This window comes from Lithobates pipiens, unplaced genomic scaffold (genome assembly GCF_037356315.1).
Source record: "Lithobates pipiens isolate NorthernLeopardFrog02 unplaced genomic scaffold, aLitPip1_a1.2 Scaffold_1, whole genome shotgun sequence".
NCBI classification, from domain to species: domain Eukaryota; kingdom Metazoa; phylum Chordata; class Amphibia; order Anura; family Ranidae; genus Lithobates; species Lithobates pipiens.
The window spans coordinates 16,916,484-16,941,153 of record NW_027507685.1 but is presented as its reverse complement, the minus strand read 5'-3'; the positions used below and the strand labels follow the sequence as shown (position 1 = coordinate 16,941,153).

General features: G+C 45.4%; 1 protein-coding gene across 1 annotated transcript in view; it reads left to right on the top strand.

The window, feature by feature from the left end:
* AMMECR1 (AMMECR nuclear protein 1) overlaps positions 1–24,670 on the top strand; it is a 244,754-nt gene that overhangs the window by 154,226 nt on the left and 65,858 nt on the right. The window contains exon 3 of the mRNA XM_077479542.1: positions 20,700–20,810. Coding sequence (XP_077335668.1) covers positions 20,700–20,810 — 111 coding nt within the window. The remainder of the gene's footprint in view (positions 1–20,699; positions 20,811–24,670) is intronic.

Here is a 24,670-nt window from a genome sequence, read left to right as displayed (position 1 = left end):
GTCTCCCGGGGGCAGTTCACACTCTGCCCTATGCGAACTGCTGGGAGTGACAGTGAAATGTTAATGACGCCCCCAGATCAGTTCGCATATCGCAGTGCGATCTGTAAACTCGGACAGGAATCGGATCGCATGGTGTGAACACCCATGCGATCCGATTCTGCTGCGGACCAAAAAAAGGGTCCTGTGCGAGTTTGGGGCGGGTGCAATGCGAATTCAGCCATACTATCTGTATGGCTGAACTCGCATCGCACAGATATCGGATGTGATTTGCACTGCAGTGCGGTGCGAATCACATCCGGTTCTCCTAGCCGCAGCAGTGTGAACCCAGCCTTAGGCTTCCAAATTGGAATTGTATTTTAATTAGGACAGATGTGCTATGTTTATACATTACCTTTGAAAAGTGTTCATGCCCCTTAACTTTCCACATTTTGTCATGTTACAACCAAAAACGTAAATGTATTTTGTTGAGATTTTAGACAAACACAAAGTGGCCCATAATTGTGAATTAAAAGGAAAATGATAAATGGTTTTCAAATCTTCTTTTTTTTTTTTTTTTTTTTTTTTTTTGTGTAGTGTGCATTTGTGGAGAGCATGACTAATAGTTGTTCTGTGGACAGATTCTCCCACCTGAGATGTGGATCTCTGCAGCTCCTCCAGAGTTACCATGGGCCTCTTGGCTGCTTCTCTGATTAATGCTCTCCTTGCCCGGCCTGTCAGTTTAGGTGGACGGCCATGTCTTGGTAGGTTTACATTTGTGCCATAATCTTTCCATTTTCAGATGATGGATTGATCAGTGCTCTGAGAGATTCAAAGCTGGGGATATTTTTTGGAAACCTAACTGCTTTAACCACTTTCAGACCGGACCATTTTGCTGGTCAAAGACCAGACCACTTTTTGCGATTCGGCACTGCGTCACTTTAACTGACAATTGCGCAGTCGTGCGGCATGGCTCCCAAACAAAATTGACGTCCTTTTTTTCCCACAAATCAAGCTTTCTTTTGGTGGTATTTCATCACCCCTGCGGTTTTTATTTTTTGCGCTATAAACAAAAATAGAGCGACAATTTTGAAAAAAACGCATAATTTTTTAATTTTTGTTATAATAAATATCCCCCAAAAATGTATAAAAAAAACATTTTTTCCCTCAGTTTAGGCCGATACATATTCTTCTACATATTTTTGCTAAAAAAAAATCGCAATAAGCGATTATTGATTGGTTTGCGCAAAAGTTAAAGCGTTTACAAAATGGGGATAGTTTTATAGCATTTTTATTAATAATTTTTTTTTTTTTTTTTACTAGTTATGGCGGCGATCAGCGATTTTTATTGTGACTGCGACATTGTGGGGGACCCATCGGACATTTTTGACACATTTTTGGGACCACTGTCATTTATACAGTAATCACTGCTATATAAAGGCAGTGATTCCTGTGTAAATGACACTGGCAGTGAAGGGGTTAACCAGTGGGTGGCAGTGTAGGGGTTTAGTGTTCCTAGGGATGTGTTACTAACTGTGGGGGGGTTGGGCTTTCATTTAGTGAACACTGATCTCTGCTCCAATCACATGGAGCAGAGATCAGCGTCACTAGTTGCTAGGCAGAATGGAGAAATGTTGTTTACAACGGCACTTCTCCATTCGGCTGCTCCGTGAGACGATCGCGGGGATGCCCGCGGCGATCAAGTCCGCGGGTCCCGCGACCGGACTCACGGGGGTCCCGACCAGCGCAGGAGCGCGCCACCGGCGGCGCGCTCCCGATGGCAGGGCAGCAAATTTAAAGGGACGTACATGTACGCCCATTTGCCTGCCCGTGCCATTCTGTCGACGTACATCGTCGTGCGCTGGTCGGGAAGTGGTTAAAATTCACAACTCTATCCCTGACCTGTCTGGTGTTTCTTGGCCTTCATGATGCTGTTTGTTCATGATGGTTATCTAACAAACCTCCTGAGGGCTTCGCAGAAAAGCTGTATTTATACACACAGGTGAACGCTATTTACTGATTAGGTGACTTCTGAAGAAAATTGGTTCCACTAGATTTTAGTTGGGGGGGGGGGGGGGGTGTATATCTGCAAAGGGGGCTAAATATAAATGCACGCCAAACTTTTCAGATATTTTATTTGTAAAAAATTTAGAAAACCATTTATCATTTTCCTTCCACGTAATACTTATCTGCCACTCTCTCTGGTCTATCACATAAAATCCCAATAAAATACATTTACGTTTTTTGGTTGTAACATGACTAAGTGGAAAATTTCAAGGGGGTATGAATACTTTTTTTCAAGCCATCGTAGTTCACTCTTTTATTGCAGACTTTAGCAATAGAGCCTTCTCATTGTGTGCTCGGGTGTGTTGGATGCTCAGAAAGGAGGATGTGCTTTTTCTTATAAGGACAGTTTTGTTTACTCGCACTGCCTTGCAGTCATATGAGGTCACGTCTCAGAGGGAGAGGTTGCGTGTTCTGCATTGTGTTTGTTTTTTCCCCTCAGATGTTTAGTGGATTCTTTTTCTTTGGCAGAGAGTTACTGAATATTTAAACTTGAGTGATCATTGTATAGATTTTAGGACACGGTTTTAGTAAATTGTAAGAACATTGCATAGACTGTCTCAGAGAATGAATGCACTCAGACTCTGGCATCTTCTAGTTTTAGATTGGGGGGAGGAAGATGGTGGCCATTGTATATATGGAATATACTATAAATAAGTAGATCTTGCAGTATACCAGTTGCTCCTGTTTGGAGCACAGTGTTTTGTTTCAGTCCCTCCACCTTCTGGAATCTAAACACTGTAAATTTGGAGTGTCAGTGCTAACAATCTGCTGATTGCAGACATTTTTTAAATAATGTACACTTCAGCTGAGGGACCATACCTGGTCTGCTGTGCATAATGTCTGCTGCAGTGTAAAGGCAGATTTCATCTGCTCTGTTGCTTCTATGACCTCTAAATTCTTAGAAAATGTGTACCCTTTCAGACTGGGTTCACATTGCTGCAATGTCCGACATCGTGTGTGTTTTGTACTGCAGATCACATGCGATGTCTGTGCGATGAAAACTCCACCATACAAGTTGGTCCCCACCAGAAACTTTGCACCCATGCGATTCAATTACTGTCCGAATTGACCATTCGCACTGCGATATGCAAATTGATCTAGGTGTGCCTTGAACTTTTTTGTGACACTTCAGCAGTTCGCATATGGCAGTGAACTGTCTGCTCGTCAGGTGCTGTGCCGGAGCCTGCAGTGGATTCGCAGGGTTTCCACATCGCACCTATGTTAACCCGAGCAATAGTGTCTTTTTAAGGTTAGGAAATGGTCTGGTGAATGGTCTCTGTACTGAAACACTAAAGCCTCAAAAACGGCCAGCGTCTTTCCTGCCTTGTGTTAGGAAGCATTGCCCTGCAAAAAGTACGTTTCCATAGCTTTCCTTACCGCTCTTCTATCAATGCCGCGTGTACTTCAGCAAGTCACAGTAGTAGCCTGCATTAAGGGTGCTGCCCTATACCCCTACAGATACCAGTGTCCAAGTGGAGTTTACTGCCGCCTTAATGGATTTGGCTCTCTTGGAAGCAGGTAATCAAATATACATGTTATGCTGATTCTATTCATTGGTTGCTGCTCCAGGAATAGGATGTGGCGCTTGTTCGAATTTCATGTGCTAAATCCCATAGATGTGTTTGCTTTGAGATTTATTTTTAAAATGGGTATTTCTCTTTTATTCATTGACTAAGCACCTTTAATCTTGACCTTCGGGTTAGATCGCCACCTTTAGGAGAAGACTAGGCATAACACATAAAAACAGCAAAGCTGTACAAGACCGACCAGGGGCAGGCCTACTGGCTATAACCCCTCACTCTGCTACCAGCAGCTGTTTTTTTTTTTTTTTTTCTTCTGCCTAGTCTAGAAGGATCTGGCTCCATGTGGGGACCAATTGTCCTTGGATTTTTTTCTTTTCGCTGTTTTTTTGATTCCTGTGATCTACAATCAACATCCGGGCTGGATAATAGAGATCCTGGTAGTCTCCCCAGCCTGGCCATCGAGCGCATGCAGACCTTGGCTATGTGCTGGGTCGGCCACAACATGCCCTGTCTGGTCGTAGGGCTATATGCTCTGGGGCACACACATGACCGGGCTACTGCTGTCCGTGTCAGTATGCTGTGGCCGACAGCCAGCCCGTACTGCTCGGGTGATGGGTCTGTCCGTAGAATGCGTCCAGCAGTCCCGGCAGGAGGTTTAATTATGGTTCCACCTGTTTTGACAGGATGGAGCAGCTGGGCATTCCCTGGGAGGTCGACCAGTGGGTCTCTCCCTCTCTTCTCGCTCGCATCCTACACTGGGCAGAGCGGACCGTGCCGGCTCTCAGCCATATACGTTCTGGGGGCGTAGAAAACTGGCAGGTGGGCTACCTTAGTTGTCAGCTGATGGACCACGGGGAATGGTCGCTGCATCCAGAAGTGTTTAGACTCATTTGCCTTAGGTGGGGCACACCAGATCTGGCTCTCTTGGCCTCTCGGCTCAATTGGAAGGTACAGAGGTTTGTGGCCAGGTCAAAGGATCGCTGGGCGGACACGCTGGTGGCTCCATGGGGGCATTATCAGCTGATTTATGTGAGTGGAGGCCGAAGGGATTCCGGTGATTCTGATTGCCCCAGACTGGACTCAACCTCCTTGGTACACTGACATAGAACGAATGGTGGCGGATGTTCCTTGGCGGCTGCTGATGTGGGAGGACCTTTTATCGCAAGGTCCAATACTTCATCCTGCTTTACCATCTCTGGTTTTAATGGCATTGGCTGTTGAAAGCCAGGTGCTAAGGGACCGAGGACTGACGGCTTCGGTAATCTCCACTATGCTGAGGGCACGGAAGTCCTCTTCTCTGAAGATTTATCATTGTAAGTGGAAGGCCTACATCTCTGTGTGAGGAGATGGGGTGGAGTCTGTGTACATATTTGGTTTCCAGGATCTTGCTGTTTTTGCAGCGAAGAGTGGATCAGAAACTTGCATTAAGCACCATTAAGGGGCAGATATCGGCTTTGGCTGTCTTTATTTAGCGACTTTTGGTAACTCTCTTATTGGCGAGTACATTTGTTCAGGGGGTTTGACGTGGTCCCTCCGGTACGACCACCGCTGCCTCCATGGGATTTGAATCTGGTGCTTTTGGTGCTTCAGAAACCGCTGTGTGAAAACATTAGGGAGATTCCCTTATTGACACTCTCTCAGAAAGTAGTCTTTCCTAGTGGCTATTACATCTGCAAGGCGGTTTTCTGAGTTGGTCTCCTTGTCATGCAAGTCTCCACTACTTGATCCTCCACGTATAAGTCGGTGCTGCGCCCGCAGCCTTCGTTTCTTCCAAAGGTTGTTTCGGCCTTTCATCTAAATGAGGACATTGGGCTTGTCCTATGTCCTCGGCCGTCACATCCCAAAGAGGTTGCTTTGCATTCTTTGGAAGTGGTCTGGACTTAGTGGGTGTATCTGGCTTGTACAGCACCCTTTTCGGAGGTCGGACTCCCTGTTTGTATTGGTGGCTGGCCCAAAGAAGGGCCTGACTGTCTCGTCGGCCACCATTTCTTGGTGGATCAGACAGATCATGGTTCAGGCTTATGCCATAAGGGGATGGGTGCCCCCCATTCCTGTCACGGCACATTCTGCCAGTGCAATTGGTGCCTCCTGGACTTCCCGACATCAAGCGTCCGTTTCCCAGGTGTGTAAGGTGGCGACTTGGTTGTCTGTAAACACTTTCACAAACTTTTACAAGGTTGATGTGAGCGCATCTTTGGATGCATGCTTCGCCCGCAAGGTTTTGCAGGTGGCCGTTTGAGGTTGCGACTCCTCTATGGAGGAGTTTTTTGTTATAGGTGGACTTTATTTTCTTTCTGTTCCCACCCCTTGTTTTTAACACTGCTTTGGAATGTCCCTAAGGTCAAGATTAAAGGTGCTCTGTCCGTCAATGAATGAAAGAGAAAATAGGATTTTTGTACTCGCCATAAAATCCTTTCTCTGAAGTTAAGCGACGCACAGCACCCACCCCTCCTATTTATGTTTGTACTACTTTTTGACGAATGGAGTTGCTGGTAGCAGAGTGAGGGGTTATAGCCAGTAGGCCTGCCCCCTGGGTGGTACTGTACAGCTTTGCTGTTTGTGTTCTGCCTAGTCCTCTCCTAAAGATGGCGCTATAACCATAAGGTCAAGATTAAAGGTCTCTCTCAATGAACTTCAGAGAAAAGGATTTTACGATGAGTACAAAAATCCTATTTTATTTTTTTTTCTTCTGCTTCAGAAATATAGCAGTTCTATGTAGACCTCTGTAGCCACGAAATCAAATTATAATAGTTTTGCTTTTAGAAAATGTAATGACTGGTTTTGAATACTCACAGAAGCTGCTTTTTCAGGTTTCTGGAAAAAATGTACAAAGCATTCACAGGGAACCTGGTCTCTGGTGTATGTTGTACTGCCAGAGATTAGCATGAAGCTGCCAGCTTTTCCCATATGGTTTGCTCATGATTTATTGGCTTTGTACAATGTGACAGGACAAATGTAAGTTGACATAAGTAGCTGTACTTTGTAGCTTTGTCTTGTACTACCATTTTTTTTTTTTTTTTTTTATTCGTGTATCCTGTAACTTTGCCACTTATAAGCAATTTGCTGTTTGGGAGCAGTAAAAACACAGTCCTGTTTTTACTGCTCACCTTCAAGTTGTAAAGGCAGAAAAAGGGGGTGTACACATGCTAAGTCCATGAGGCTTTGACATCGATCGCATTCACCAGGTGGTGCTGCCCATTATGTGCAGTCCCATTCATCTGTGTGTGTGTGTGTGTGTGACCAAATTGCAACCACATAGAGCCCTGATCCCATCATGTCTAGGATTTGAGACAGTCTACATCCACAGAAGATCTGTGAGTAGTTCCTCAAGATGTTTAGAACAACCTCCCTGCCAAGTTCTGTCAAAGGTGTGCAAGTGTACCTAGAAGAACTGATGCTGTTTGAAGTCAGAGGGTGGTCACACCAAATTTTGATTTCTGTTCATGTACACTTTTACTAAAAAGAGAAAAAAAATCATAAAAATAAACTCACACATCTGTTTATCAAAGCATTCTTAATTTACAACATTTATTCACATCTGCTTAAAACTTTGCATAGTACTGTATATGTATGTATAGTATGTATTATAATTTTCTCTCTTTTTGTGTGTGTGTGCTTATATGATGCCCAATTTTTATTGTATTAAAAAAAAAAAAAAAAAATATTTTCTACTTATACTTTTATATACATTTTAGGACTGAAACAACTAATCGATTAATCGATTATGAAATTAATCGATTACTATTATCATAATCGATTAATCGGCCAGTAAAATAATGGTGTTAAAAAAAACTAAAATGAGCTCTTGATAGTACAAAAAGGGCAAATAATGGGTACTGTAAAAATATTACTTTCACTGTTCTACAGTAAAAAAAATAAACCCCTACAGTAGTGATTATCTGCTTTTTTTTCTACTATAAAGGACTCATTTTCATTTTTTTAACCCCATTATGTTACTAAACGTCTTAGACCTGGTTCACATCTATGTGTTTATTGGTGCTTTTTGCAGAAATGCACTACAGTTCATTTACATGGTTTCCTATGGGACACGTTCACATCTGAAAGGGTCAGGGACTTTCAACGCAAAATGGTGCTTTATTGGTTCAACATACTTCAATGGAGAAGCTGCAGAAAAAGCATGTAATGCGTTTTTGCAGCAATTTGTGTTTTTTAATCTGCCCAAAAAAAAGCAAAAATGCGAATTGCATTAAAATCACATGCGCAAAAATCAAAACGTACTGCAAAAAGCACTGCAGAAACAGATCAAAAGCAAACTCCATAGGTGTGTACCGAGCCTTATGCTGGCCACACCGATCAATTTTCAGATGAGAATATTCAGACGAAAAATCTTTGTACATTCGCTGAATGAAAGAATTTTGTTTGAAATTTTCACGTTTTTTACATTCTGTTTTTAAAATGAATGTAATTTCTGAACGAAAACCACAAACACCGTCTGAGAATTCCTTTTGACTAAGAAGTTTTCTATGATTTCCAAATTTTCCTGTCACTGTGGTTGAAACAATAATCGGCCAACTAATCGATTATAAAAATAATCGTTAGTTGCAGCCCTAATACATTTATGTTGTACATTTTTCCTATTTGTGTGTGTGTGTGTGTAGATATAGATATCTCACACACACGCATGCATCAGATCTCAACGGGGAAAAAAATATGCAAGATATCTATACTGATATGTAGTGATGCACCGACATTTCGGCCGCCGAAACATATCGGCCGAAAATGCCCTTTTCGGCAATTTGCCGAAAGGGAGAAACGGTCGATAATGGAGCCGAAAATGGGGCGTGGCCTGGGTGGGGGCGGGGCTCTGCCCCCCCGCCCCTGGTGACGCCCATCATGGGGGGGGTGTATAGCGCAGGAGAGCCCCCTCCGCCGCCTATTTGATCACAGTGCCGGGAACATCAACACTTTCATTTCAACAGCTGTGTGTTCCCAGCCGCGTGCCGTCACATGCAGCCCCTCCCCCTTGTCCGGGCACTTAGACAGCTCATCTGCAGGATTGGACGGATGATCTGTCTATCAAAGTGCCCGGACAAGGGGGAGGGGCTGCCTGTGACGGCGCGCGGCCGGGAACACACAGCTATTGAAATGAAAGCTGTGATGTTCCCGGCGCTGTGATCAAACAGGCGGCGGCTCTCTTCCCTGCACAGGCTGGCTGCAAAATGGCACACAGGCTGCAATGGGGCACACTGGCTGCAATGGGGCACACGCACACTGGCTGCAATGGGGGACACTGGCCTGCAATGGGGGATGCCTCCTGTACCACGTCCTCTGTCTTTGACCTACTCCTGTACCATGTCCCCAGTCTGACCATCTCCTGTACCATGTCCCCAGTCTGACCATCTCCTGTACCATGTCCCCAGTCTGACCATCTCCTGTACCATGTCCCCAGTCTGACCATCTCCTGTACCATGTCCCCAGTCTGACCATCTCCTGTACCATGTCCCCAGTCTGACCATCTCCTGTACCATGTCCCCAGTCTGACCATCTCCTGTACCATGTCGCCAGTGTCTGACCACCTCCTGTACCATGTCGCCAGTGTCTGACCACCTCCTGTACCATGTCGCCAGTGTCTGACCACCTCCTGTACCATGTCGCCAGTGTCTGACCACCTCCTGTACCATGTCGCCAGTGTCTGACCACCTCCTGTACCATGTCGCCAGTGTCTGACCACCTCCTGTACCATGTCGCCAGTGTCTGACCACCTCCTGTACAAAAATTATTTTTTAAAAAGTCATTTTCGGTATCGGTGCTGTTTCGGTATCGGTTTCGGTTTTCGGCCTAGTGTATTTTTCATTTTCGGTATCGGTTTTGGCACCAAAAAACCCATTCGGTGCATCCCTATGGACTGGGTAGTGTTAGGAACAAAAGGATGCCACAGCATTTGTAGAGGGATGAATTAAAAAACACCCTGAAAATCAGTGTGAAAATATTACAGCAGGCCAGTGAATTTTGGTGAAATTTCATTACAGCAACTCAAAAATGGTACTCTGTACTTTGTATGGCCCCCACGTGCTTGTGTGGATGCTTGACAATATTGGGGCATGCTCCTAATGAGACGGCGGATGGTGTCCAGGGGTATTTCCTCCCAGATCTGGACCAGGGCATCACTGAGCTCCTGAACAGACTGAGGTGCAATGTGGTGATGTCAGATGGACTGAAACATAATGTCCCAAAGGTGTTCTAATGGATTTTATTCCAATACCGAATGGCAGTGGGGGTGCCATTTTCTAGCCTGTAGAGGTCTCCGTGGATAATTCCTACCCAGACCATCACTGACCTTCCGCCAAACTGGTAATTTAGAACAATGTTACAGGCAGCATTGGTGGTATTTGATCACATCTGCGTCCGCCATTGTATGCTGATGGGTGTCGGTGATGGGCACTACTGGGTGTCGGTGATGGGCACTGATCGACAGCACTTCTATGTGGCACTGGTTGGCACCACTTGTGGGCATTGATAGGTGGCACTTGTGGGCATTGATGGGTGGGCACTTTCACGTTCAATTTGAGGCATAATTGCCTCTTCGTTTCGGGACCGATGTCCCTTTAAGCTAAGCCGGTGGTCGGCTTTTTTTTTTCTCCTCCGCTGTCAGTGTGAAGAGAAAAAGAAAAAAAAAAAACTATCATGAACTTTTGTTTTGATAATGCGATCAGCTGTCATTGGCTGAAAAAACTGGTTACATGTTTCGAGTTAGAGGTCTAGGGCTAGAATTATTGCTCTCGCTGTAACGTTTGCGGCAATACCTCACAAGTGTGATTTGAACAGAGTTTTCATATGTAGACGGGACTTGTGTGCTTGCATGCCGAAGCAAACGCATATGCAAGGACGGGCACTTTTTATTTTATTTTTTTATTTATTTTTTATTATAGCTTTTATTTCTATTACAAGGAATGTAAACCTCCCTTGTAATATGAATGTGGAATGATCAGTCCTCCTTACAGTGAGATATGGGGTCAATAAAACCCCACTTCTCAACTCTAGGCTGGAAAGCCTGAATTTTTTATTTTTGCCAATCCCTGTTTCCCAGCCGTTGTTAGAAATGCAGAGGCTGGGTGTGATGTCATAACATCGCGCTCAGCCTCCGAACGATCGTATAGACTCCGGTGGTCCATCTGGTCCGCCAGAAATCTCTATGGCCACCAACTGGGCCGGCGGATCTTGTCTCCGACTCGCCAATGGAAGCAGTTAGTCAGTAGAAGCACCGGAGGGAGGGGGGTAGTCTCCTTTCGCCGCCCGTTAGAACGATCCATCAGCAGAGCAGCCAATATGATTTTTTTTTTATGGTGTAGCGAATCGCAGACTGAAATGGCTGATATCTGAGTGATACCTGTAGCTGCAGGCATCATTCAGATATACCTCCACAAACTCAAGGACGTCATATGACGGCTGGTGGTGGATAAGTGGTTAAAGACCCAGCTGACAAGAAGGCAGAGCCTCTGAGCCGCTCTCTATTGCGGGTTACGTGCTTCGGCTGTTTTTGATCATTGCTCTGGTGTCACAAGCGTTGACAGAATGGGCGAAGCTGTTGCGCAGTGACCTGGAAGGTGGCCAGTTTCCACCTGCCTTTACAGAATTACAGGTCCAGGGGCTGCAGTTTGTCTGCAATACCTCTTTGGACGCAGCTCCCTTGCTTTTACAAGCTATCTGTTTCAGCAGTAGTGCTTTGACGGGTATTGTTGCCAAAGTGTTGGACTGCAAACCAGGCCTCTAAAAAGGCCCTAGCTGATCTGTTCGAGGCGATCATTTGGTCCTACTCTGGATGATGTCAAGTGTCACGGGGGGGGGGGGGGAGTGGGGTGCAAGAATACTTTTCTTCCACAGTCACAGAAGGGGTGGAGCCAAGTCACAAGCATGGCCCTTCCTTCTCGGCACTTTTTATTTATCTATTTTTCTCGGGAGGTCCAAAGCGGCCTGGTCGGGCAAAACGGGAGCGGGCTCCTCCAGACCCCCCCCCCCAGATAAGGCTCCTTCGACATGGAGGCACCCTCATCTGTAGTCCGGTGGGGGGGGGCTGTCTTCACTGGTTTCCAGGCCCATGGACTTGTCTGATAAACAAGGTGGGTCCACGAAGGGATTCTGTCTGGTTACAAGATCGAGTTCCAGACTCGTCTCCCAAGTGGATTTTTCCATCCAATCTGCATTTGTCTTCAGACCGCTTGTTAGCCCTCGTTTATGGTGTCAATGTTACCAAGGCTTTTATTCAAACCTATTTATAATCCTTAAAACAGAGGTGGGTACAGTACATCCAATTCTGGACCTGAACTGATACGTGCAGACGTTAAGAATGGAGCCCATTCGTTCCATGGTGGCATCTTTTCATTAGGGGTATGTTCTTGCCTCCATCGACATCAGAGATGCCTACCTGCACATTCTAATTTGTGCATAGCACCAGCGGTTCCTCCGCTTTGCTGTCCGAGAGGAGCATTATCCGTTTGCAGCATTGCTTTTTGGTCTTGCCTCCGCTCCTCGGGTCTACACCAAAGTTTTGGCCCCGCCAGCAGGCAATTGCTGTTCTGGGCTACCTGGACAACCCTCTGCTGCAAGCAGAGTCCCCAGCAGCCCTGAGGGGCGACGTGGAGATCGTTGTTAAGACTCTGGCAGATTTTGGGTGGCTGATATATTACTAAACGTCTGCATTAATTCCATTTGTGAAATTGGTTTATCTGGGTCTGACTCTGGATTCTGCTCAGGCCAGATTGGTTCTTCTGCAGGACAAACACCAGAAATTACAGGCGGCAGCCCGCTTGGTGCTGTCCAGCAGGTGGGTCTTGCATTGATCATGCATGTGGGAAGTGGGCCTGATGGTGTCTATGTTCAAGGTGGTCCCGTTCGCTCAGTTTTATACGAGGCCCCTGCAAAGGGAGATCTTAAAATGGGACAAATATTCAGAGTATCTAGACGGTCAGATTCGGCCCAGCGCTTTCACAATGGAGCGGTGCGCTGGCAGGACAAAGTCCTGCAAGCCGCATCTGTACCCCGCTCTTACAGCACCCCCTGCCTAGTGAAGACAATGGGCAGCGGTGCTTTGCGGGTGCTTTTAACCCTTTCGGCTGTTAGCGGTGGTTAAAAGCTATCGGCTGCAAAAACCAACGGTAAAGCTCCGCTAAAAATAGCGCGCTTTACTACTGGCACCTCTCAACACCCCAGTGTGAAAGTAGCCTAATGGTTTTAGGAGCATCACTGGTTTGGGTGCAGTGTTCTCCAAACTGCTGTTCAGCAAGTATGCTTGCTCTTTCGTCCACAGCCACCTGTGGGACTACCTGTTCTACAATCAGATTGTTTTAGTCTTGGCATCAATCAGTCATGTTTGTAGGTCACAAGTCCTCTTCTGCAGAAGTCACTTTATAGTGCAGGGGCTTGATGCTGATCTGTAGATCCGAGTGGGAGAGCGTTACGGTGGCTCCATGGGGACCCTGCTAGTGGATGGAGCAACTGCAAATGAGGAAGGTTATGAATGGGTTTATTTTTGACATGTACAGATGACCATGGAAATAAAAAGATGTAAAGTTTTCAACATTAAGTAAAAGTGGCTGCATGTTTAGTGTGTGTGTGTGTGTGTGTGTGTGTTTTTTTTTTATTTTTTTATTTATTTAACATTTTAAATTGCAGTACATATTTGAGCAGTTTTGGCTGCAAGTATTTGGTCAGCTACTGTTGGGGTTTAGGCCCCATGTGCACGAGACGCTGGTGCAAACTCTGCTGGATGCATGTTTTTACAAGCTGAAACTGGTGTTTATAAACGCCTGTTTTGCAGCATTTAGCCGCGTTTGCGTCTAGAAGCATTTATAAGATAACATCATAAGACCCTCCCCAAGCTCAAACCGTATTTAACCATTTTGTGATACCAGAGTAAGTAGTAGCAGCAGCTGTGAGAGTAGCAGTGTACTTGTATTTAGCATGTCACTTGCCACATCACCTGCCACAAGTTGGGCATTGTCCACTTGCCACGTCACTCGTGTGCATAGGGCCCAGGCCTCGTGTACACTGCTGCTGGTAAACGGACGTTTAGGAGCAGTTGGGCTTTTTTTTTGGGCTGCCCCTGAACTCTCCTCTGTTATCTTATCAGTATGTGCGCACAGGGTCGTTTATCGTTGTTTCTCGGCAGTTGAGTTTAGTAGCATTTTTTTGGAACGCAAACAAAATTGGGTTCAGACAGATGTTTAGAGGCATTTGAAACGCCAAATGCCTGTGACAGCTTGTAAACACTGCTAAAAACTGTGACTTGCGTTCAGCAACTTTTTGTTTAGACGTTTTTCATTTGAACACATTTGAGTACTGCTTGGACCTTGAAGAAGGGGACATACCCCGAAAGCTTGTCCTGAAAAATTGTATGTTAGTGCAAATAAAAAAAGTATCACGGACAGTACTCGATTTTCTCATTTGAACAAAAACTTTCGTTTTAACAAACTCTTCTAGATGTTAACGCGACATGTAAATGCAGCGAAATGGATGTTTTTAGATGCCGGTTTCTAGCTGTTAAGTTAAATATTTCAGGAGAGGTTAAACAGTGTCCCATGTACATGAAGCCTTCCTTACACAACCCTGATACATTTTCAGAATGGCTGCACCACTGTTTGCTAGTTTATATAAGCAGCTTCTTTTATCTTTAAAGTTTGCTCTTTAACCACTTGCTTACCAGGCACTTAAACCCCCCCCAGTCCCAGACCAATTTTCAGCTTTCAGCGCTGACGCACTTTGAATGACAATTGCGCGGGCATACAACACTGTACCCAAATGAAATTTTTATCATTTTTTTCCCACAAATAGAGCTTTCTTTTGGTGGTATTTAGTTACAGCTCTGAGTTTTATTTTTTGCTAAACAAACAAAAAAGATGCAAAAAATAAATAAAACATTTTCTCCTTCATTGAAGTGCGCTGATTAGGCGGCACTGATGGGCTGCATTGGTGGGCACTGATGGGCACGGTTAAGGCGGCACTGATGGGCACGGTTAAGGCGGCACTGATGGGCACGGATAAGATGGGCGGCACTGCTGGGGGGCACTGTGGGCACTTTTTATTAGGGTGGCACTGCAGGGGGCAGGTGGGCACTGGCAGGGGGCAGGTGGGCGCTTGCATTGCTGGCCGTGATCGGGACTGATGTCCCGATCACGGCCGCCGGTGATCGGCTTTCTTTTTTTCTCCTCGCGCTGTCAGCGCAAGGAGGAATACTAGCCGATTACCGGCTCCGTTATGTCACCTGATCAGCAGTCATTGGCTGACGGCTGATCATGTGATAAGGGGTCGGGATCGACCCCTTGCATGGATCGGTGATCAGGCGAGTCTCACGGACTCGCCGATCACAGAGCGCGCCGCGCGCGCCCCTCAGGGTGCGCGCAGGCCGCTCGTACACGGGACGACGTCAATAGACGTAGTCCCGGAAAAGGAGATCCGCGCTGTAGCCGTCAATTGACTATAGTGCGGATCTCAAGTGGTTAAAGATAAGCAAAACATTTCTTAAATGGAATATGGAGGAGCTTGAGCGAATAATACAAATCCTGATAGATGGGAGCATGCCAACGTTTCAGGAAATGGGACATGAATATAATAATGGCTGCAATACTCTCAGTTGAAAGCATATATAGATCCATTAATGATAAGTATTAATAGACAATTAACTGTATTCGAGCAAATAGTATTAAATAAGGATAAAGCGAATAAAAAAAACTTTCTAAGATATACAATCTATTACTCCCCTATGGTGATATTAAAAAAAAATAGCAGCAGTGAAAAAATGGGAGGAGGAAATAGGGAATGTGTTGACAGAGAAGGAATGGGAAGGGATATATGGAAGAATACATAAACTATCGGTAGCAATCAAGGACCAAGAAAAAAACCGATAAAGTTGCAATAAGATGGTATAGAAGCCCCGTAGTAATAGAATAAATAAAAGGAATCCTGAAACCTGTTGGAGATGCAAAATAGAAAAGGGTACTTTAGAACACATATGGTATAGCTGTTACAAGTTAAGAGATTTTTGGGGTAAGATAACAGAAATATATCAGCGAGTGACAGGTACTAGGATAAACATAGATATAATGATAGTACTATTCTCTCACACCTAAATCATTAACACAGAAAGAGATAGAGTTTTTGCACTGTATGACTACAGCCGCAAAAGTTGTAATAGCGCGAAAATGGAAAAAGGAAAATGCTCCATTAGGCTAGGTTCACACCACAGCGATGCGGGAACGCCGCAAATCCGCGGCGTTTTCCCGCATCGCATGACTCCCGCCGGCAGTTCACACTGCCCTATGCAAACGGCTGGGAGTGTCAATGAAATGTTAATGACACCCCCAGATCCGTCTGCATATCGCAGTGCGATCTGCCGACTCTCACAGGAATCGGATCGCATGGTGTGAACACCCATGCGATCCGATTCTGCTGCGGACCAAAAAAGGGTCCCGTGCGAGTTTGCTGCGGGAGCGATGCGAATTCAGCCATACCATCTGTATGGCTGAACTCGCATCGCTACGGAGATCGGATGTGATTTGCACTGCAGGCGAATCACATCCGGATCTCCCCATATATATATATATATATATATATATATATATATATATATATATATATATATATATATATATATATATATATATATATATATATATATATATATATATATATATATATATATATATATATATATATATATATATATTTTTTTTTTTTTTTTTTTTTTTTTTTTTGAGAAATATGTAGTAGTTGATGGATGTTTTGTATGTTTTATAATTATAAAGAAAGATTAAAAAAAAAAAAAGTTTGCTCTTTCAATTCTAAACTAATACAGCGACTGAGGTTTTCCTTCTGTAAGTTGGCCTAAATGCTTGCATGAAACCTCTTAGCTTAAAACATTGTGTAATGTAGCAGAACCTGGTTAGGTGTCAATACCCCTCTGCTAGCCTAATTTTTGTATACATTAGAGGATTAGGAGCTTCCTGTCCTGGTGACTGGGCCGGAAAAAATTAAATACGAAATCTAGCATTTGGAACAAAACATTAGGGAAAATCTCCCAATAGACACCTGTTGAATGAGCTGTCAAAGCTGTGATTTTTGCGTCGATTGAGGTTCCCCCTCTTCCTGTTGTCTGGCACAGGAAGGAGAAGAAACCTCTACAACATACATTTTGCTGTAAAAGCCACCCTGTCCAACACAGTAAGGGCAATGCACTGCTTGTCAAGCGTTGTTTTGCCTGCAATTCAAACACATCCTCAGTAGGGCATGCTGCTTCCAAAGAAACACAAAGCATGTCAGACACCCCCTCTGAACTGCCATGTATAAATTAAGTCAATGGGATTTTTGAAGACAATTGTTACAAAATCAGAAAAAGATCTGTCAACATGGGCCCTAAGAAAAGGGTTTTGGTAAGACTAAAGACTGTTGTATACATGTGTTTTGAAGTTCTGCTGACCCTTCTTATACACTTGGAACCCGGAGTCCTCTCCTGTGCTGAGAGATTTTCATGCACACTATTCCATACAATGCACATTAGACGCTGCAGCTAGGTGCATTGAATCCTCATTTTTAGGCTGAATTACATCAAGTGTCATCTAGCCCTCTCATCCCAATCCGTATTGTCTGTCCCAGCTATTTTCTTTCTGCTCTGTGAGTCATTTTAGGCCAGCCATACATTGGGTTGCTGGAAAGAGATTTGCACTTTTCCCCACACAATGCTGACGGGGGGCGCTATAGTAGCTGCTGGTGATACCTAACTTGGTACACCCCGCCTGCCCATTAATGGTTAGAATCTCGGCCACTTCCTGCTGAATCGGCTTCAAACTGTGTATGGCCAACCTTAGTCCCAATGTTGAGCAAGCGTTATATAGAGTGATTTGAATACAAATGCAGTCTGCTTAGGAATGGCCATTCCTTGAGCCTTTATAGCCACCAACAAGCACACCCATTTGCTGTTTTAATAAAACCTTACAAGAGTCAGCCCACTGCTTGAGGACTCTAGAAAGAAGGTAGAGTGCTGTTTACAGGAAGATACTACCACACCCTGCAGTCCCTGTCCCCCCAACCAGCCATGATCTTATGGCGCAGCAAAGAACATCACTGGGTGTATAAGAGTGTATAAGAGTATATAAAAAGTATATAGCCACTTCAGCCCCAGAAGGATTTACCCCATTCCTGACCAGGCCATTTTTTTTGATACGGCATTGCGTCACTTTCTCTGACAATTGCATGGTCGTACAACACTGTACCCAAACAAAATTGATCTAGTCTGCGATTTTTAGTGGGACTGTGACATTGTGGTGGACAGATCTGACCCTATGCACTTATCCCTGTATAAATGGCACTGGCAAAGAAGGGGTTAACACTAGGGGGAGATCAAGGGTTAACTGTTCCCTGTGAGGTTTTTCTTACTGTGTAGGGGATGAGCTGCCTGGGAGAAGAGATGCTGTTGCTGATCACTAGGAACAGCTTATCTCTCTCCTCCCCTGTCAGAACGGGGATCGATTTTGACAGATCCCCATTCTGGCTCTTTCCTGCAATTGCAGGTGGCTGTGAGACATAGAAATCCGCTTTGCCCACAAAAGCCAGTGCACGAACTGACGTACCAGTACGTCTATTCGTGCAGCTGAGCCAACTTGCCCCAGTGCAACTGTGATGGCTGGTCGGCAACTGGTTAATTATCTTGTTAAATGGCATCTGAAAGTTGATAGGAGTTATTAGGCAGCAAGTAAACATGTCTGTGAAAATGTGTTGAAAGCAGAAAAATGGACATTGTAGTTTGTGTATGGGGCTTTGTAGCTGCAGACCCAGCCAGGGTGCCCATGCTGACCCTTGTGTTTAGCCAAGAGGGCCTACTTATAAGCATGCATGCATCAGAACTAAAGGAAGATGGTGACCTGGTTGGATGAATCCCATTTTCTTTTACATCATGTGGATTGTCTAGTGTTGCTTACCTGGAGAAGAAATGGCACCAGGATGCAGTATGGGAAGGCAGGCAAGCTGTACGAGACGATGCAATGCTTTGGGAAATGTTCTGTTTGCCATTCATGTGGATGTTGCTTTGACATGTATCACCTACCTAAAACCATAGTTTTCTGACCAAGTACACCCCTTCATGAAAACAATATTTCCTGATAGCAGTGGCCTCTATCGGCAGGATAATGCAACCTCCAATATTGCAAAATTGTTAAAGAATGGTTTGAGGAAAACAGCAATGAGTTTGATTTGTTGTGACTTGGCCTCCATTCTCTAGATCTCAGTCAAATCGAGCATCTGAAATGTGCTGGAAAAGTCCAATCCATGGAGACCCGACCTTGCAGCTTACAGAATTTAAAGGATCTGCTACTGATGGCTTGGTGCCAGATACCAAAGCATACCTTCAGAGGTCTAGTGGCATTCATGCCTCAATGAGTCAGGGTTGTTTGATGGCAAAAGGGGGACCTGCTCAATATTAGGTGGGTGGTCATAAAGTTATGGTTATTCGATGTATATTGCAAATTAAAAGATTTGTTTTAATATCTTTAAATACGTGTTTGTCAGGAAGGGGCGTGGCAAAAATATAAGAGTACAATAAACTTCAACTTAAAGAGGGATTCCACCAAAAAAAAAAATTAAAAGCCAGCAGCTATAAATACTACAGCTGCTGACTTTTAATGGACACTCACCTGTCCCGGGTTCCAGCGATGCCGAGGCCGATTGATCCCTTGGCTGCTGCTGCCACCATTCTAGGTGAGGGAATCAGGAAGTGAAGCGAATCGGCTTCACTTCCCGGTTCCCTACTGCGCATGCGCGAGTTGCGCCGCGCAATAGGAAATCTCCGCGCTGTCACTGGGACCCGTGTGTGTCCCAGCAGACAGCGCGGCAGGGCAGGAAATGACGTAGACTCCCACGGGAGTCTATGCCCGGAAGTGGGTGAAAATACCTGTTTTTGACAGGTATCTCCACCCCCCTGCCCCCTGAAAGGTGTCAATTGTGACACCGGAGGGGGGGAGGGATCCGATCAGCGGAGGTTCCACTTTAGGGTGGAATCCCGCTTTAAGAAAACTGGTTGTCTTTGCGCTGCCTTTATTGCTGCTGACAGCTGCCATATATTGCCCTGCAGCATGAATATGTAATTGCAGTCTGATTTTGTCCCATTATTTGTTTTAGGTAAAAATAGACTATGTTCTAAACATAAGAGTGTTAAAGCGTGAGTCCGCCGGGAGTCTGCGTTTTTTTTTTTTTTTTTTAAAGCCAGCAGCTACAAATACTGCAGCTGCTGACTTTTAAAATAGTGACACTTACCTGTCCAGCGCGCCTGCGATGTCGGCACCCGAAGCCGATCTCTCGATCGTCTCTCGGGTGCTGCCGCCGCCATCTTGGGTATGGGAATCAGGAAGTGGAGCCTTTCGGCTTTATTTCCCGGTTCCCTACTGCGCATGCGAGAGTCGCGCTGCGCAATAAGGATGGACCCGCTGCCTCTGGGAACTGGGTTTCCCAGCAGGCAGCGGGGGACTTTCGGAAAGGGGCGTAATCTACGCCCCTTTCCGCAGAGAGCTATCCCGGAAGTGGGTGCAGATACCTGTACTGTACAGGTACCTGCACCCCCCTCCGCCCTGAAAGGTGCCAATTGTGGCGCCGGAGGGGGGGGGTTCCGATGAGCGGAAGGTCCACTTTAAGGTATACCTCCGCTTTAACAAAACAAGTGGGTGGACTAAATTTGTTCACCTGATGTTAGGACCTCATCAACACCTAAGCGTTTCAGAATCGTGGGCAGTATAGCTAGATTCTGCCTACAATTACAGAATCGTAACAAATGGCAGGATGTGGTTGCAGTATCATTATGGCACCCCAAACACAGTGAGATTTTTGCCTCGGTTGTGTGACAAAATGCATGAAAATTGCTTCCAAAAAAGTAAAAAACTGAATGTGCATGGCTCGGTGACATAATTTTGGTACACGAGCTTCTTATGGTGTGGAGGGAGGCCCATTACTACATGCTAAGGATTATTTATTGTATTTTTTTTTTTTTATGTATTTGCTGCGAGAGCTTTTTTAATGTGAGTTATAGTCATTGAGGTCAGGCATTATGTACCAAACATTAATAACTTTTAAGTAAATTGCATTGTTTATACAGTAGTTGTGTATGTTCTTATGTTTGCTTTTTTTTTTTTTTGCAAGCCCCCTGTTTGTGACATGGAAGATAGGACGGGACAAAAGATTGCGTGGATGCATAGGAACCTTTTCTGCCATGAACCTGCATTCTGGTCTCAGGGAGTACACACTTACCAGGTATTTGCAGCATTTAATTCTACATATTTTGTTTAAGGTTATGATTTTTGTAAACTTTGTTGCAATACAGTTGTGTGATATATATTTTTTCCTGTGTTTGCATTTGACCTTGTCAGGTATAACTAGTATGCCTGAACAGGAACCCTCTACTAAGTGCAGAAAACTTTCTTTGGAGACCAGAACATATTTATTTTTTTAAGCAGTTGATTTGTACATCAATTCTGTAATCCTAGTTATTTATGCAGGTCCCATGCAGCCCTCATGCACTCATTTACCATACTGAAATGTGCATTTGTTTTCTGCAATAGAAAACTGATAAAACCTGCAGGGTACATTTGATTGCCATTTTTTTTATAGCTATCACTAGTATAAATTAAATCCTATAAATGACTTAGCCCAGGGTTAGGCAACCTTTTAGTAGTGGAGATCTACATGGACAGCAAAGATCCATTGGAACTGCAGTTAGACTTGCTTGATTAGTTTCTGGCTTGGTTGGTCTAAATGCTAGCCAGACAGTGTGCGCTCCTAGTTCTGGTAAATTGTCAGGCGGACTATCTGAGTCGGCAGATGCTGGACCCAGGAGAATGGGCGTTGCGTCCAGAGATATTCAGGCTGCTTTGCCTGAAATGGGACACACCAGATGTGGATCTGTTGGCCTCCCGTCTCAATCGGAAGGTGCCGAGGTTCGTGTCCAGGACAAGATATCTGTGGGCGGACGTCAGGCGCGCTGGTGGCTCCGTGGGATCAGTACCAGCTGATCTACGCTTTTCCTCCGCTAAAACTGTTGCCACATCTGCTTCATAGAGTGGAAGCCGAGGGGATTCCAGTAATCCTGGTTTCCCCACATTGGCCTCCGCGGTCCTGGTACGCAGACCTGGTGTGTCTGGAAGCAGACGCTCCCTGGCGACTGCCGCTGCTAGACGACCTCCTATCTCAAGGTCCAGTCTTTCACCCTGCTTTACCATTGCTGGCTTTAACGGCATGGCTATTGAGAGCCAGGTGCTGAGGAACCTAGGTCTGTCGGTGATTCCAACTATGCTGAGAGCACGGAAATCTTCTTCTCGGAAGATATACCATCGTACCTGTAAGGCCTACACCTCCATGTGTGAGGAGACAGGATGGCGTCCGCTCCTTTTCTATATCCAGGATCCTGCTGTTTCTACAGCAAGGAGTAGACCAGAAATTGGCTTTAAGCACCATTAAAGGACAAATATCAGCTTTGGCTTTTTTTTCAGCGACCCTTGGTGTCTCACTCTAGTGAGCACTTTTGTTCAAAGGGTCTGACCATTAGAGCAAATGTAGGCACCGGGGCCGCTGCTCCTATTGCGCATGTGTTAGATCCTGACTGCGCAATATCCTGAACCACCACGGAACGAGGGGTGGATGGTGAGGCTCCCAGCTGGCCCCTCCCACCATCCCGAGGGAGGGGAAAGAGGGCCCTGTCGGGTGGAACGGCACATGTGTGAGGGTCACGTCCGCATGCCGAAATTCCCCATTGCAATGATTGATGATAAAATTGCTTATATACTTTAATAACAGAGTACCACAGAATAGTTAACAATAGTGTGAATATAAATAATAGCATAAGAGCATCCTAAACAGGATCCTGGTGTAGAAAAAAACTATAGAACTATTTCACAACAACACAGATAATGATTGTTAGTTCATCCAATTATGAACCAATATATTTTAGTTCTGAAAGAGGCGCTACTTATACCTTCCAACTAAGCTACCCAAAGACTGGTTAGTAGACTCCATGGAAAGGGAGAGGGGGGAAAAAAGGGGGGAGGAAAAGGGAAGGAAGGAGGGGGAGGGGAAAGGGACAAAAGGGGAGAGGAATAGGGGAGGGAAGGGAGAAGAGGGGGGCACAATTGAATATGGACCACCCCCATACTATTTCAAAAACATTTATACTATTGTGCCTCATTGAGGCCAGGTGGCACCAAGGCGTTTAACCGCTCGATCCAAAGCATTTCCCGCCTTAGTATTTCTCGGTCCCAGTCCCCACCTCGTAAGTCCTCATGTACCACCTCAAGGACATAAAATTTAACACAATCTGATTGGTATCGATGATGGATACCTATGTGTCGTCCTACTGATGTAAGTTTACCACTAGTTGAATAGTAAACATGGTCACCTATTGTTTGGCGCAGTTCCCTGATGGTCTTTCCCACGTAGAAAGCCCCGCAGGCACAGACTATCAGGTAAACTATGCCTTTTGTGCCACAATCTGCACGATGGTATGGTGAAAAAAGTTTCCCCATTGGGGAGGATGTGGGTAACACCCTCCAAAATCCATGGACATTTAGGACAGTACCCACAGCATGACGTGCCCCTAGGGCCTTTCAAGTCACGTCCGTGGGTACTGTAATGACTGTTCGTTAATTTATCCCCCAGGGTGGTAGCCCTCCTGAAAACCAACTCTGGGGTAGACTTAACATACTTCCCCAGAATATGGTGATCCACTAGGAGGTGCCAATGGTTAGAAATCACTTTGTCTTAACGTATTATGATGTAGTGAAAATTTAGTTACAATTTTCGTGGTGGTTGGATGTTTAGGCCTGGGAGGGCCGAATAATAAAGATTCTCGTGAGCGAGCATGCGCTTTAAAAGCCTTCCTGAGGTTAGACCGTGTATAGCCACGACCCAATAGGCGTTCCCGCAGGGTCGCCGCTTGGGCCAAGAAATCCCCATCTTCCGTACAGTTCCGTCTAAGTCTTAAATACTGGGCATATGGAATGCTTCGTATTAAGGGACGGGGGTGTGAGCTAGATGCATGTAATAAAGTATTGCCAGCGGTTGGCTTCCGGAAGAGGTTCGTGGTTAATTTACCTTGGGTGTCTTTTGTTGATGCTTAAATCGAGAAAAATACACGACTGGTTGTACGATTAGGTAAAGGTATTGTTGAGATGTTTCATGAACTCAACAAGGGCCCATTGGGATCCATTGGATAGAAGCATGAAGGCCCCTTCAAAGGTCTTCTCCCTGGCACATGAACACATTAGGTGGCTCTAACTAACCCCTGTGGTCTCCATATAGTGGACTTGTAACCTGCCGGTGCCATCACATATGGCCACAGCTCTCATAGCCGCAGAGCTGAAAGTACAGCTCTGGCTGTCATCTCTGGTGGCTACAAATTATACACTGAACAGGACTGAGTTAAGTATTTTCCACACCTCAAAGCCATCTCAGCTCTCTCCCTTATGAATTTGAATACAGTAGTTGTCTGTGATTGGAGGTTTGCTTTAGACCCCTTTCACACCATAGCGTCGGCAGTAAAACTCTATTTTTAGCGGCGTTTTTACCGCCGGATTTGCTCCCCACTAGCAGCTGAGAAAGGGTTAAAACAGCCGGCAATACGCCACAATAGCGGCGTTTTGCCGGCGGTATTACAGCGCTGCCCCATTGATTTCAATGGGGAGCAGCGGTGGAGGAGCGGTAAACACAACGCTCCTACACCGCTCCAAAGAAGCTGCTGACAGGACTTTTCCTGATGTCCTGCCAGCGCACCACTGCAGTGTGAAAGCCCTCGGGGCATTCACACTACAATGGTGCAGCAGTTTTAGGGCGGATTGCAGGCGCTATTTCTAACACTATAGCGCTTGCAAAACGCCCTTGGTGTGAAAGGGGTGTTAAAGGGAAACCAATATACTAAAGTGCCATGCTGCTCTTAACCACTTAAAGCGGGGTTCCACCCTAAAGTGGAACTTCCGCTGATCTGAACCCTCCCCCCCTCCGGTGTCACAATTGGCACCTTACAGGGTTTAGGGGGGTGGAGATACCTGTCAAAGACAGGTATTTACACCCACTTCCGGGCATAGACTCCCATGGGAGGATGTTATTTCCTGTCCTGCCGCGCT